At 43.2% G+C, this 15,280-nt stretch overlaps 1 protein-coding gene across 3 annotated transcripts in view; it reads right to left on the bottom strand.

Moving 5' to 3' along the window:
- The window catches only part of ASAP3 (ArfGAP with SH3 domain, ankyrin repeat and PH domain 3), a 92,986-nt gene that overhangs the window by 21,482 nt on the left and 56,224 nt on the right, over window positions 1-15,280 (bottom strand). For 2 of the 3 annotated variants that reach the window (XM_070950054.1, XM_070950055.1), the window contains exons 7-13: window positions 14,005-14,090; window positions 12,299-12,374; window positions 9,483-9,569; window positions 6,884-6,993; window positions 6,486-6,555; window positions 3,895-3,982; window positions 1,272-1,320 (exon numbers count right to left, since the gene is read on the bottom strand). In XM_070950054.1, the coding sequence (XP_070806155.1) occupies window positions 1,272-1,320; window positions 3,895-3,982; window positions 6,486-6,555; window positions 6,884-6,993; window positions 9,483-9,569; window positions 12,299-12,374; window positions 14,005-14,090 (566 nt within the window). Of the gene's footprint in view, window positions 1-1,271; window positions 1,321-3,894; window positions 3,983-6,485; window positions 6,556-6,883; window positions 6,994-9,482; window positions 9,570-12,298; window positions 12,375-14,004; window positions 14,091-14,971; window positions 15,029-15,280 lie in introns of those variants that run through there. The other variant, XM_070950056.1, reaches the window with a different exon arrangement.

Raw genomic sequence — 15,280 nt, 5'->3', positions numbered from 1 at the left:
CCACAATTGAGCCTGAAATTCATGTTGCTAAGTGGGACATTTGCTAAGTGAATTTTGCCCTATTTTGCAACTTTTCTTGCCACGGTTATTAATGTGAATCGATTAAGTGAATCGTTGCATTTGTTAAGTTAGTAACACGGTTGGTTAAGTGAATCAGGATTTCCCCATTGACTTTGCTCATCAGAAGATCGCCAAAGCCACCGTCATAAGTATGAGTCAGTTGCCAAGTGCCTGAATTTTGATCATGTAACCATGGAAATGCTGCAACCAGTTGTAAGTGTCCCAAAGATGCTTTTTCAGGAGGCAACTGGACTTTCCTGTTTTTTCGTTTGAGGACGCTTCGCTTCTCACCCAAGAAGCATCTTCAGCTCTGATAGGATAGTGGGGAATGGAAGGATTTATATTTCTTGCCGATAGCTGGACATTTGCATCCTTTTAGAGGGTCAACATGGGACAACCATGACCTGGATGACTGAGAATCTCTACAGACTTTTAGCTATACAATTTGGGATGAACACCCTTGGAATGGTGTGGGAGTAGGAAGGGATTTCCAGAGGAAAAACTGCAGACTACAGGAACTAGGAGCACTATTCAGGTGACCCTGAGGACACAGATAAACCTCCAAGCGCTTCAAGGACCCTCTAAAAGGATGCAAATGATCAGCTGTCTGCAAGGAATATAAATCCTTCCATTCCCCACTATCCTGTCAGAGCTGAAGAAGCTTCTTGGATGAGAAGCAAAACATCTTCAAAAGAAAAAAAAAACCCAAGGAAGTCCAGTTGCCTCCTGAAAAAGCACCTTTGGGACAACCATGACCTGGATGACTGAGAATCTCTACAGACAGTTGTAAGTGTGAAAAGCGGTCATAAGTCACTTTTTTCAGTGCCGTTGTAACTTTGAACGGTCACTAAATGAACTGTTGTAAGTTATTTATCTGTAGAGATAAATAAAGTTGAGAACCTAAGCAGGGGTGGGTTCTACTTACTTTTACTACTGGTTTGCAACAGGATCGTGCATGCACACTGGCTTTGCTCGAGCGCGCGCCAAGCTTCTGCACATGCGCAAATTGCCTATGACAACATCCGGTACGGTGGGCGGAGCCTCCTGCCGGTTTTACTACCGGTTCTTGCAAACCGGTCCAAACCAGGGACAACCCACCCCTGGACCTAAGGCATCCTACCCTAATCCAAACTTCACTCCTCCACTAATATTTCTAGTTCATGGTTTTCCCATTCAAAATGCAACAGGAGACCGCGAACTCTCAAACTTACACTATACAGTCTTGTTCTTCTTCGGCTTGGAAGTGGTATGTTCTATTGTCTGCAAAAAAAAGAAATAAGAAAAAAAGAAAAATGAGAATCCCTTGAAGATAAGAAATGGATAAATAACAGTGGTGGCAGTTTAAAAACAACCCTAATCTTTATTGTTAGCGGGAGAAGCTGGAGAGAGTGCAGAGATAGCATAATGAAAGCAAATATTAGATATGCAGAGACGTTTATACTGTTATTTTTAGCTTTTTCTACACACATACAGAGAGTGGTGCATGGGTGATAGTCATGTCCTCTTCCCCAACAGCAACCGCATCCAGCCCAAAATTACATTGTAAAAATTCAACCGTAAAATTCCTTATTTTCAGCAACATAATTTTCTATATGACTTAAATAAGAATGGTTATAAGACTGGCAGAGATCTCCAGAGATCAAAACCCTTCCTTATTGATCCTAAAATATTTTTGAATCATGCAACAGGATTTTGAAAAATTTTGTCACTGAATTTTAGTAATGCAATTTGAGGCTCGTCTAGGCACAGTCTGAAACCTTGTCCTGGGGATTCATACCTGGCACAAAAATTAAATATATCCAGACAGTGTTTATTACTACAATGGGCTTCCCTGCGACAAGTCTATGGACTTTGAGGAAGCAGAACCTAAAGACTATTGTCATTTTTTTCTTTTGATGTTGAAAAAGGTTCTTGAGAAGACCATGGACAGCCAAAAAAACAAAACAAAAAAACCCAGATAGACCACAGAACAATCCAGAATTGTAATTCAAGGAATAAACAACTAGGCTTTGATATAATAAATATATAAATGTTTATCATGTTTTGGACACATTATATGAAGGCTCAGAGCCCACTGTAACAACATTGCCAAAAAAGACATTAAAAATTGTTAACCTAATCTTATGTAGCGTCTTCTCTGGTAATATTGTACTGCTAACTAGAATGAACAAAACATTTGCTAGACCAATTCTCAAATACAGCTCATCTGTCTGGAACCCACATTGCATATTGGACATTAATACAATTGAGTGAGTCCAGAGATATTTCACACGAAGAGTCCTCCACTCCACTCCTCTGCTCAGAACAGAATCCCTTATGCCATCAGGCTTGAAATTTTGGGCTTAGACAACTTAGAACTTTGCCACCTTCAGTCTGACCTAAGTGTAGTACATAAAATGATCTGCTACAATGTCCTACCTGTCAATGACGACTTCAGCTTCAACCACAACAATACACGAGCACAAAATAGATACAAACTTAAGGTAAACCCCTCCAAACTCAATTGCAGAAAATATGACTTCAGCAATAGAGTGGTCAATGCCTGGAATGCACTACCTGACTCTGTGGTTTCTTCCCCAAACCCCCAAAACTTTAACCTTAGACTGTCTACTATTGACCTCACCCCACTCCTAAGAGGTCTTTAAGGAGCGTGCATAAGCACATCAGCGTGCCTTCCGTCCCTGTCCTAATGTTCCCTTTATTTGTATTCATTTTATGTATTCAACTCATGCTTATACTTATATCTGTTATCTAATACATGCTTGACAAAATAAATAAATGAATAAATAAAACTCTCTGCAGCAGTCCATAAAGCTAAGAAAAGTGGAAGGAAAAAGAAGAAATGGACAACCAGCAGCAGGTGGATGAATTCAATTGAATCAATGATGAGGACACCCCTGGAAGAGTTGAAGAACCAGGCTGAAGCTAGATGACCCTGGGAAAAAAATCTGTCTACATGATTGCTAAGAGTTAACACCAACGTAATGGTGTGTAACTATTATAATCATATCAAACTGGAGCCTTTGAATTGAAGAATCAAAAGACATTGTATTGACTCTATCGTTCGCCAATGACTTAACTGAAGGATGGAGCAAATTCTTATCAAATGTTCACGCATAGGAATAATTAACATGTCCCGTAAAACAGAACGTTATCAAAAACAAAGTTCTACGTCTCAAGAAAGCATATAATGGGTCTTGTGTTATGCACAGCAGTGTCTCCAAAAGAGGCAAGATGATGGACGGTAGCATGTTTGAAGTAATGTTCCTTTGGTACACATATACCAAAGAGTGAATCTTAACTCTGTCTCATCCACAAACTTGCTTCTTTTTGAAATGTTCTTGGAAATGTTGGTGGTTAGATAAGTCGTAACCTAAGAATGGGTTGGCAGTGCAATGCAACTGCAAATAAAAAGGGTGATTTTAGGCACTATTAACAGCACTCTAGTTTTCAAATTATTCCACTAGTGTCAAACTCAAGTTTGACACCTCTGTACTAGTCAGACCCCCCAGAGCAAAATTCATGAGCAGTGCAGACAGAACAATGATTGCTATTGGCAGATAAACCACAGTTACTTCTGCGTTGAGACCTGCATACGTTTCACTGTAGAAAAAAACAACAACTCTACATTTCATAGCTATGATGAAGTGGGCAGTGACAACAATTTCTTTTCCCTTTAATCTAGTTCTCATCGCTTCAAATAACTATCTCCAACCAATTTTAAACTTAACATGAAAGAAATGTGAGAAAAAACATTCTGTCCTCAGCTATTCCGGCACAAGATATTTAAAGAGGACAACACAGCCCAAGTATTGTGATAAAATGCTTACTTACGTGTGACAAGATCAAAGGATTTTTTATCCTCTGGATGCGGCCTCACTTGGCAGGTCAAGAGATTTAACTTTACTGGAGGACGGTTTATCTGTTCAAGAAAAGTGGGATAATGAACCAGTATCTGCGACAAATATTACAGGTAGTCCTCAATTTACAACCTCAGTTGAGGCCAAAATTTCTGTTGCTAAGCAAGACATTTGTTAAGAGAATAAGGCTCCATGTTATGGCCTTCCTTGCCATAGTTGTTAAGTGAATCACTGCAGTTGTTAATTTAGTCACATGGTTGTTAAGTGAATCTAGCTTTCCCATTGACTTTGCTTGTCAGACGGTCACAAAACTAGATCAAGTGATTCCGGGACACTGCAATCGTCATAAATAAGAGTCAGCTGCCAAGTGTCTGAATTTTGACCATGTGACTGTGGGGATGCTGAAACGGTCGTAAGTGTGAAAAACGGTCATAGGTCACTTTTTTCAGTGCTGTTGTAACCTCGAACAGTCACTATTTGAACTGTTGTAATTTGAGGACTATCTATATTTCCTAATTCTTTTATCACATTCTCAGATTGAGTAATAATGGAGAAATATTACCAATTAATCGAATTACTGACATTTGCTCTCATTCTACATTAAAGATATTTATTTACTGTGCAGCACAGAAGAACACAACCGGCTATAAAGCAGACAATATAATCAGATAAAGACTGAAAGTTGAAAAAGCCTGGAATTATAAAGAAATTCACCAAATTTCTACACAAACTGGCTTCTTAAGATCTGCCTGGAAAATTTATTGTTATGGATTCTCAGTGGATTCATGTGCAATTTACGAGGTCTTTAAATAACCATCTCTATTTTTCTATTTCACTTTTTATTCCATTTCTCTATAAGCTTTACGAGGGACGCGGTGGCTCAGTGGCTAAGACTCTGAGCTTGTCGATCAAAAGGTTGGCAGTTCAGCGGTTTGAATCCCTAGTGCCGTGTAACGGGGTGAGCTCCCATTACTTGTCCCAGCTTTCTAGCAGTTCGAAAGCACGTAAAAAATGCAAGTAGGAAAATAGGAGCCACCTTTGGTGGGAAGGTAACAGCGTTCCGTGCACCTTTGGCGTTGAGTCATGCCGGCCACATGACCACGGAGACGTCTTCGGACAGCGCTGGCTCTTCGGCTTTGAAACGGAGATGAGCACCGTCCCCTAGAGTCAGGAACGACTAGCACATATGTGCGAGGGAAACCTTTACCTTTTATAAGCTTTACTCGCTCACTTTCAATGTTCATGAATGGCTGATTTTTTTTTCCCCCTAAAAGTTTTGTAGCCAAGGCAAGATAGGTAGTCAATGTTGTTCATTTGTCAACGTCTCTTCAGGGAAATCTACTTTGCAGGGAGCCAGCCTTTCAATGTCAAAGACAGCCATGATGGATTACATCTTTAAATCATGTGAGAAGACCTGGGGCTTACCAGAGCACATTCCAAGAGAATATGATATATTCCCAGTACAGAAAATAGTACCTTGCACAATCGAATAACATACTAGACCTTTTCCATGCCATTCTCATCAGCTATGTTCAGGCAATAGATTTAATCAGGTCAATATAAACAGACGTGTGCAAAAGTCCTCAATCCAGGAACTGAAAGTTCTGGAGAATTCTAGAATGTTCTGTTTATTTCCAAAACACACCAGAACCTCTTTGTGGTTGTGGTCCGCCAGCAGCCTGCAGCACTGGCAGCAAAGTCGGACAGTGAGGAGGCTGGGGAGGAACATGGGCCAGTCCTGGAGTCTGGGGAAGGTTCGGACGAGGGCTCTGCGTCGGAGGCAGAGAAAGGGCCATCTGGGAGATAGGTGCTGCCTCCGGAGACTCCAGAGTCGGACCTCAGCGAGGCAGAGGAACGGGGAAGCATGCGCAGAGCTGCCAGAAGGCAAGAACAGTTAAAACAAAACTGTAGGAGTAGGGTTTGGAGATGATTGGCCATTCCCATAAGACTTAAAAGAGGAGCAAAGGCATGCGGGCCTTTGCAGGAAGCAACGTTGTCAATTCTGTGCAGTTTAAAGTCTGAAGCTCTGTTTGATTCTGGACTCCGTGTGGCTTTGCCAATTAGGTCTTTGGCAGCGTGTCAAGGGAGATAAAGATGGATGATTATCAGCCTTATCCCGAAGGACTCTTTACCATTATTTGGGACTCATCTGTGAATGAACAGAATTCACAGCTGTTAAAATAAAACAGGTTTTTGGGACTACTCGTGTGTTTTACTGACTCAGGAGACCTAGGTCAAAACAGTTGTGCTGGGGATGATCCTGTGGAATAGCATATCCAGAAGGAAATGGGAATCTTCTGGACAAGCCTATCGGCTATGTTCATACAATGCATTTTGTTCTATTAGTTCTTTCGTTCAATTTTAGTACCTTCTTTGTATCCATCCTGCTCGGTTAATGCATGGTTTGATGTACTGTGCAATAATACCAAAACATGGACGACACCAGAACCAGGTTAAGCATATGAAGAGAGACTACTTTGAACATCCCCCCAATGGTGCATCAACACAAAGCAATTTTAATCTGGAATTTTTCAGCGAAGGAATTCCACCCTCTACCCCACTTACTGTGCTGTGAGAAATAGTGAGACATCCGTATTTCACCCCACACTTTCTCTTCTGCCACACCTTCCGAATTCTAGGATAAGCAAAGAGGAAGGAAAAATGAACACAATATTGAGAATTAGCCTGTGTCAGAGGCCATGTACTTCCTGTTATTGTAGATCCGGGATTGCCACCCCCTTTGGTAGCAGTGAGATGATGACAGGTTTGGAAAGAAGAACGGAGGATGGGCAGTCTACAGATTGCCCTTGAAAGCAGGGAGAGTGTTTGAACCCTTGACAAATGATGACATCTTAGAAATGAATGGGTCCATTGAAATAAAATGTTGAGTAAGGCATTTTGGAAGATGCTTATTTCCACCCACCCCACCCTGTGATGCAGCACAAAGCATTCCGAGAGCTTACCCATCACTTTTCTTATATAAGAAGCCAGACTTCTCAGTCCCATATTGTTTATTGCCTTGATGCTGATGGATGCTGTACCCACTGCCAGAGTTCTTTCTGTTGAGGTTCTCCTGAATGCAAGAGAAATAAATTATGGGTTATGGGTGCTCTGGCAAGATGGCTGCCAGTGGCTCAAAAATCCATGCAATAGAGAACAGCCCTGGTTTACCATCTTGCTATTTGCCCGGGGTGGGCTCCTGGGGGTTCGCAGGGGTTTGGGAGAACCTCTAGCTAAGATTCTGTGCAGTTTGGAGAACCCCCAAATTCCACTCCTGGCTGGCCCCAACTACCCCTCCCCTCCCCTCCCAGGAGTCCCCTCGTGGCCCATTTTGGATGCAAGTAAGTGCAGGGCATGCGTGGAGGGCGAAAAACGGGCCTACCGGAAGTTTGGGAAGGCCGGAAATGGCCCATAAGGGCCTCCGGAGCCTGGGGAGGGCAAAAACACCCCCCCGCCCATGGTGCAGGAGGCCGAGTAGGCCACACCCACCATGGCCATGCCCAACCCAGCAATTGGGCAGAGAACCCCTTGCTAAAATTTTTGAAGCCCACTCCTGTATTTGCCCCATCCTTTAGCCCAGTGTTTCTCAACCTTAACAACTTTTTAAATTTCTGGACTTCAACTCCCAGAATTCCCCAGGCTAGTGTGCTGGTTGGAGAATTCTGGGTGTTGGAAGTCCATAAATCTTTTAAGTTGATAGGGTTGAAAAATAGTGTTTTAACCTCATCTTCATAAATGCTCTCAATTATTCTGGCTTCTTGCCATTCGCTTTGGAATGTCAGGTGCTCCAAAAAGCCTTGGGATACATGCAATTACTTATTTAATTGTCAAATTTATATGGCTGCTCATCTGATGAAAAAGTGATTTTGGGTGATTTATAATAAAATTAATTTTAAAAATTAATATAGAAAAACTTTGTTTTTTTAAAAAAAATTAAAAACAGAAGGAGGCCAAGAGAAAACAGGAGATGTTAATAACAATGGAGTCACCTCACAGACCATCTCACTGGTCCCCTGGAAATCCCAAGCCTGATGGCATAACCAGGTTTTGAGGGACTTCCAAGTATATCAGCAAGGATAGAGCCAGCCTCACTTCGTAGGCAGACCACCAAATGTAGCTCCCTAGCAGGAATGAAATGCTACCGGTTCACACTGGTTCAGGAGAACCGGTAGTGGTGACGGTACGTGGTTTGGTGAACCAGTAGTGGCGGCTGCACGATGCTCTGCCCACCCACCCGGACATCATTACTTCCTGCTTTTAAACAGGAAGTAACCTGTTTTTGTCCCTATACGCATGCACATGCAGCTTTGCGCATGCGCAGAGGGTCCAAAATCGCATGTGATGATGGTGGCGCACGAACTTCCAAACCGGTAGGGAAGATAAGTAGATTTCACCCCTGCTCCCTAGTGTGCCCCACATCTGATGGAATGGGCTGATATAATTAGGGAGGAAGAGTCCCTCAAATAACCCAGCTCACACCATGAAGGTCAAAACTAGCCCCTTGATTTAAATCTGGGAACATTTCTTTTATTTATTTTCTGAGAAAGCTAATAGAACTTATTTTGAGTCTAAGAGGCCTCCTTCTAGATAAAAAATAAAGCTGGAAGTTGGCAAATAACGTCCTTTATTTAAAAACAAGAATACATGTATTTTTAAACCATCTCTAACATGCCATGGGGCTAAGAGCTGGTAGGCACCAAGGCAGAAGTCCGTACATCTATTGGCACCCACCAGGTGCCACTCAACAGTTCCTAGGGCATTTCATTACATTACATGACTCTGCTACTGCTTAAAATCCTTTTTGGAACTATCTGATGGCTTCCTTCCACACACTGGCAAGCCAAAGCAAGCTACTAAAAACCCAATCTGCCAGACTGACTTGTTTGAGCTGAAAAAAGATAGCAAATTAAAAATATTCTTGGACAGTTTTACAGGCTTGCAGCCTGTTAATTAGCGTTGTTGAAAGGGCATACAAATCAGGGGTGATGGGGGAGCAGTTGGATTCCAAACAATCTAAAAATGGGTTTTTTTCAAACTTGGCAAGTTTAAAATGTGTGGGCTTCAATTCCCAGAATTCTCTAGCCAGCTGAGTTCTTTGCTGAGCTGCCCAGGGAATGCTGGGAGTTGAAGTCCAGACATCTTCTTAAAGTTGCCAATTTTGAAAAATATTAATCTAAAAGAGAGATCAGCAACTTTTCAGCAACTAATCAGCCTCTTGCTGTGTTACCTGATTTCCAGCTGTCTCCCTAACCAGAGGAAATGGCGGGGACCACCTACGCATGCGTTTAAATATTTTCGGGGAGGGCTTATTTTCAGGGGAGGGCTTATTTTCAGGGGAGGGCTTATTTTCAGGGGAGGGCTTATTTTCGGGGAAACACGGTAGAATACATTAATACGCACAGTGCAGTGCCCAGACATTCCTTCAAAATGCATGGCCAAATTTTGCAAAAAAGCAAATTGCATCCATTGCAATTTGTCATAGACCCGGGAAGTCCTGATTAAGCCCACCCACCCACATTTCACCCTCTCCCCCACCTTCCCAAAGGACCCTCGAAGCTTTACCCCTTTGTTCTCCAGCTGCAGGATGCCTCGGAGGGAATCCCGGATCCGAGTGAGCTGCTTTACCTCTTCTTCCTTAGCCTGACGAAGCTAAAATAAGATTAGAAATTGCTAAGGACAAGCAAGTTGGAGCTATCTTATCACTCTAACACACATCCTCAGGCACAGAATGGGACAACTTGCCATGGTCAACTTACTGCGGGACAATTCAGCAAATACAAAAGTTAAATTAATTTCAGTGGCTAATAATAATAATAATAAAATAAAGTCAATCCAGAAATACAGGAATTGCAATAATTTTGACGAAAATGTGGTTGCCAATAGTAAAAGCAGGGGTGCTATTCAGCAGGTTATGACAGGTTCTGGAGAACCGGTAGCAGAAATTTTGAGTAGTTCAGAGAACCAGCAAATACCACCTCTGGCTGGCCCCAGAGTGGGAAGGGAATGGGGATTTTGCAGTATCCTTCTCCTGCCATGCCCACCAAGCCACGCCCACAGAACCAGTAGTAAAAAAATTTGAATTCCACCACTGAGTAAAAGTAACTGAACAAAATAATCCATATAGTGTTGAATTGTCTCATGGTGAATTGTCCTGTGGCGAGTTGGTTGCAACGAGTTGGTTGCAACGAGTTGGTTGCAATGAGTTGGCCATGACAAGTTGTCTTGGATCCCCTCAGGCATTGGCTTTCTTCAGCCCAGAAGATTACAAGGTACAAAATAACATCAGGCCTTAGAGGGCCCCAATTTACATTAATGTAGGCTCAGTCAATTTGGAGGAACAGAAAGCAGTTTGCAGGACAGAAAAAGTAAGATTTCTTCCTAATTTCCTCTATGGAAACATAGAGATTTTTATGCAAACAGTACCATCTACACCAGGGGTCTCCAAATTTTGGCAACTTTAAGACGTGTGGACTTCAACTCCCACAATTCCTCAGCCAGCAAAGCTCGCTGAGGAATTGTGGGAGTTGAAGTCCACACGTCTTAAAGTCACCAAGATTGGGAACCCCTGATCTACACAGATGTGCAGATTAAATCATAGTGTTCCCTCCTTATGTCCTTTTTCCCCAGATTCTCATCGCCGTCAGCCACCATCCTTAATTCCTCAGAAACAGAGTCAGGTAGAGAATTGTTCATCGTCCAGGTCTCCTTCGGTTCGAGGAACAAACACTGCTCTAGGGTTTTATTTCAAAAGAGAAAAAAAAAAGAATCCCAAAGAAATTATCCTGTGGGAATACAGGATGGGGCTTGTTTAGTGGCAATTTCGACAAGGGGAAGTGTGGCTCTCCTGCTTCCTAATGAAGTCTTTCCCCCAACATTCTTGTAATCTTTTTGGCTTGGATGAAATCCCAAAAGGAGACAGGAGGCAGGAGCCACTTCCATTGTATTTCTGGAGTTGCTGTCCCTGTTAAAAGAAAGGCGTCTTTGCCTTCGAAAAAAATCCCTCGATAATTTCTTGTTTTCCAGACAAAAATGCAGAGAAATCATCCACACAAGCTTCTCCACTGGGTACCTTGGCGGAGTATTTCAAGAACTCGTTTGCAGTCAGTCGAATTTAGAAGAGCTTTTTTCCCCAATCTTGGCAAGTTGAAGATGCATGGACTTCTCAAATTCAAGGGATAGGCAGAAGAGGACAGAAACTAAGTTCTGATGTGGGATTTGAAAGAAAGCGAAGGCTACACTTTCACAGAAGGAGAGCACCATGCATGGAGGGGAAACCCAGAAGAGAAATGAAAGGGTGAGCATGGTATTGAATGGGTCAGGCTAAGCACGATAAAAAAAAAAAAGCAGGTAGTCCTGGACTTATGACCATAGTTGACCCCAAAATTTCCGTTGCTAAGCAAGACAATTGTTAAGGGAGTTTTGCCCTACTTTATAGCAATAGCACTTAGACTTACCATGTTTTCCCCAAAATAAGACTGGGTCTTATATTAATTTTTGCTGCAAAAAACACATTATGGCTTATTTTCCAGTTAGGTCTTATTTTGGGGGGAAATACAGTATTAAATGCCTCCGTCTGGTTGACGATCTTAACTGGGGCTTATTTTTGGGGTAGGGCTTATATTATGAGCATCCTGAAAAATCATGCTAGGGCTTATTTTCCGGTTGGGTCTTATTTTCGGGAAAACAAGGTATATACCACTTTACAGTGCTTTACAGCCCTCTCTAAGCAGTTTATACTGTCAGCATATTGTCCCCCAACAATCTGGGTCCTCATTTTGCCCACCTCGGAAGGATGGAAGGCTGAGTCAACCTTGAGCCTGGTAAGATTTGAACTGCCAAATTGCAAGCAGCTGGCAGGCAGCAGAAGTAGCCTGCAGTTTCCTGCCAAGTTGTTAAGTGAATCACTTCAGTTCTTAAGTAAGTACCAGGGTTACTACATTCCAGTAGAGAGACATTCCCAGAGGATGGGCTCCAGCACAGCTCAGAAGACTAAACCTCTGGTTCCGGTGACCGACTCAGATTAGATCCTAGTAACAAGGTTGTTAAGGTAAATATGGCTTCCGCATCGACTTTGCTTGTCAGAAAAGGTAGTCACATGACCCTGGGATATTGCAACCATCATAAATACAAACCAGTTGCCAAGGTCCAAATTTTAATCATGTGACCACAGGGAATGCTGCAACGGTCGTTTGAAAAATGGGTCATAAGTCACTTTTTTTCAGTGCAACTTCGAACAGTCACTAAACGAATGGTTGTAAGTCAAGGACTACCTGAGCTTACTGAAGAACCCAATCCTTTTCCTAGCTAGGAAAGCAATCCTTGTAAGTCCAGAGCTGAAAATTAGTTCACAGCCCTGTGGAAATCCAGTGACAACTTACTGCATGTAAGGAGGCGGCTAGTTTTTCGATGAACGGGTAGAGGTTCTGAGATGCCTTCCAGCCATCTTGGAAGAAACTGGAAACATTTTGAAATCAGCGGAGAAATATTGAAAAGCCAAGGATGGGGAAGGAAAAAAGAAAAAGAAAACAGGAAGAGGTTAGCTCAATTTACTGCCACAGAATAGCAATAGTAATAGCACTTAAACTTATATACCGCTTTACACCCTCTCTAAGCGGTTTACAGAGCAAGCCTCTTGTCCCCAACAATCTGAGTCCTCATTTTACCCACTTCGGAAGGATGGAAGGCGGAGTCAACCTTGAGCCTGGTGAGATTTGAACTGTCAAATTGCAGGCAGCCGGCAGACAGCAGATGTAGCCTGCAGTACAGCACTCTAACCACTGCACCACCATAGGTCCACACGTGAACCAGACATGTTTCAACTTCTTCCCTTAGGATACTGCTATACAGAAGTGGCCCCCAACCTTTTGGGTACCAGGGATCGGTTCCACGGAGAGAGGTTTTTCTGTGGACCAGAGGGGACGTGGTTTTGCATGCTGCCTGCATCCAATGGATGGGGCTTCGCTTGCTTGCGCGGCCTGGTTTCTGGCCTGCTGCGGCACTGCACCTGTCTATGGACCATGCCCATCTATGGACATGTCTATGGAATGCAATGCTATAGAGAAATTGGCTATAGAGCATTACATGTCAAAACAACCAGACACAAAGATAGGTTTTTCCCCCCATGCCATCACTCTGCAGAACACCTAATTCCTACAACACTGTCTTATGCCTAAGGATATCCAACCACAAAGTAGGCCTGTTTTGCTATTATCCTTCTCATCTTTTTCATCTTCTCATCTTTCTTACTACCTTCTCCTATTAGTACCTTAAAACAGGGGTGGGCAAATGTGGCTCTTTTACAACCTGTGGACTTCAATTCCCAGAATTCCTGAGCCAGCTTGGCTGTCTCAGGAATTCTGGGAGTTGAAATCCACAGGTTGTAAAAGAGCCACATTTGCCCACCCCTGCCTTAAAAGGTAAAGGTAAACTTTCAATTTCCAAACATTAAAAAGGTAAAGGTTCCCCTCGCACATATATGCTAGTCGTTCCCGACTCTAGGGGGTGGTGCTCATCTCTGTTTCAAAGCCAAAGAGCCAGCGCTGTCCCAAGACGTCTCCATGGCCATGTGGCTGGCATGACTAAACGCCAAAGGTGCACAGAACGCTGTTCCCTTCCCACCAAAGGTGGTCCCTATTTTTCTACTTGCATTTTTTACGTGCTTTCGAACTGCTAGGTTGGCAGATACTGGAACAAGTAACAGGAGCTCACCCCGTTACGCGGCACTAGGGATTCCAACCGCTGAACTGCCAACTTTTCAATCGACAAACTCAGCGTCTTAGCCACCGCGTCCCTTATTGGTACCTTACGATTTATAATTTGTTGTTTGCATCTTACAATTTATGATTGTATCTTATGATTTATGATCAATGACTTACCACTTTGTTATGTGCATGCATGCCAAGAGTTTATGCACCGGAGACAAATTCTTTGTGTGTTCAATCACACTTTTGCCAATAAAGAATATTCCTATTCCTATTACTTGAAACAACCTCAAGGACTTGAGCTCTGTTCAAGAAGCCCATCCAAAGGAGTAATGCTGACACGCCATCATAAACGGCAGACCCCGACACTGTAGCGAACTTACTTATGTTGCGCATGATAAAACTTGATGAGGCTCTGCAGAAAATCTGGCCCTTGCTTCATTTGGCATTCGTTGGCTTTCAGGAGATACTGGGTGAGAAAAAAGGAGATGAGAATAATAGGTTACGGTCTAATGATAACAGCTTCTTCAAAATGTCAATACTTTATTAGTAAAAGAGATACCATGTGAGCCAACCTGTTTGTTGTTTATTTACCACCTTAGCTAGAACATAGAATATTGTTGTGGCCCCGCCCTCTGAGCCTGTCCCATCGGAGGAAGAAAGCTCCGAGCATGAGGAAGAGGAGTCAGCCAGGCCTCCCTCTCCAGGCCCCTCTCCTCTGGCATTGTCTCAGGTGCCGGCCGAGGGAGAGGAGATCAGTAGGGAGACAGCTGGCTTGGATCAGAGTGACGAAGAAACATCATTCCTGGACGCACGCCTCCGAAGGCGTGATAAACGTTTGCAGCAGCTTAGGAGGCATGCTAGGGATTAGAACTGAGTCACTGGACCACACCCCAGAGACTATATAATAGAGGGTAGTGGTCAGTGATCCTTGTGACGAACAAAAGTAAACCTTGGATAGTCACTAAAGCCTCGTCCGGAACTGCGGAGAGAAATATTATTTCTGCTTGGACTTTTTGCACGTTAAGTACCTTATCTTTCTGTTTGTGAAAATAAAGGCATTTGGCAGACGGTGTGTCTATCGCTGCCAAGTGGGAGATAAGACCTGGGTGCGTTCCAAAGTGTTTCCTTAACCCTCGGCTGGCTGTGTTTGTGTGTGTGTGGGTACGGGGACAGATCAAATATAGAATAATAGAAGGGACCTTGGAAGTCTTCTAGTCTAGTCTCCTTCTCAAGTGGACAAATGGCTGTCCAGTCTCTTCTTGAGAAACTCCAGTAGTGGATCACCCATAACTTCTGGAGGCAAGGTGTTCCATTAATTGTCCTCACTGTCACAAAATTTTTCCTTACTTCTAGGTTGGATCTCTCTTTCATGATCTTCCACTCAGTACGTCTTGTCCTGCCCTCTGGTGTTTTGGAGAATAGGTTGACCCCGGGGGTAGTATTCAGTTATCTTGTGCGTGCGCAAGCGCCATCTTCCGCATATGCGCAAGGCCTTCTGCGCATTCGCAGAGCCTCAAAAACATAGAAAAATGGGAGGTCATGATATCCGTGTGGGTGGGCGGGGCATCCGGTAGTCGCCCCTACCGGTTCGCCGAAACCAGATAGATCCGGCTGAATACCACCACTGGTTGACCCCCCCCCCTATTCTCTTTGACA

This window comes from Pituophis catenifer, unplaced genomic scaffold (assembly GCF_029215685.1).
Source record: "Pituophis catenifer annectens isolate HBS135680 unplaced genomic scaffold, rPitCat1.0.hap2 SCAF_9, whole genome shotgun sequence".
NCBI classification, from domain to species: Eukaryota; Metazoa; Chordata; class Lepidosauria; order Squamata; family Colubridae; genus Pituophis; species Pituophis catenifer.
Note: the sequence above shows the minus strand (reverse complement) of the source record. Positions and strands in the feature narration are given on the sequence as shown.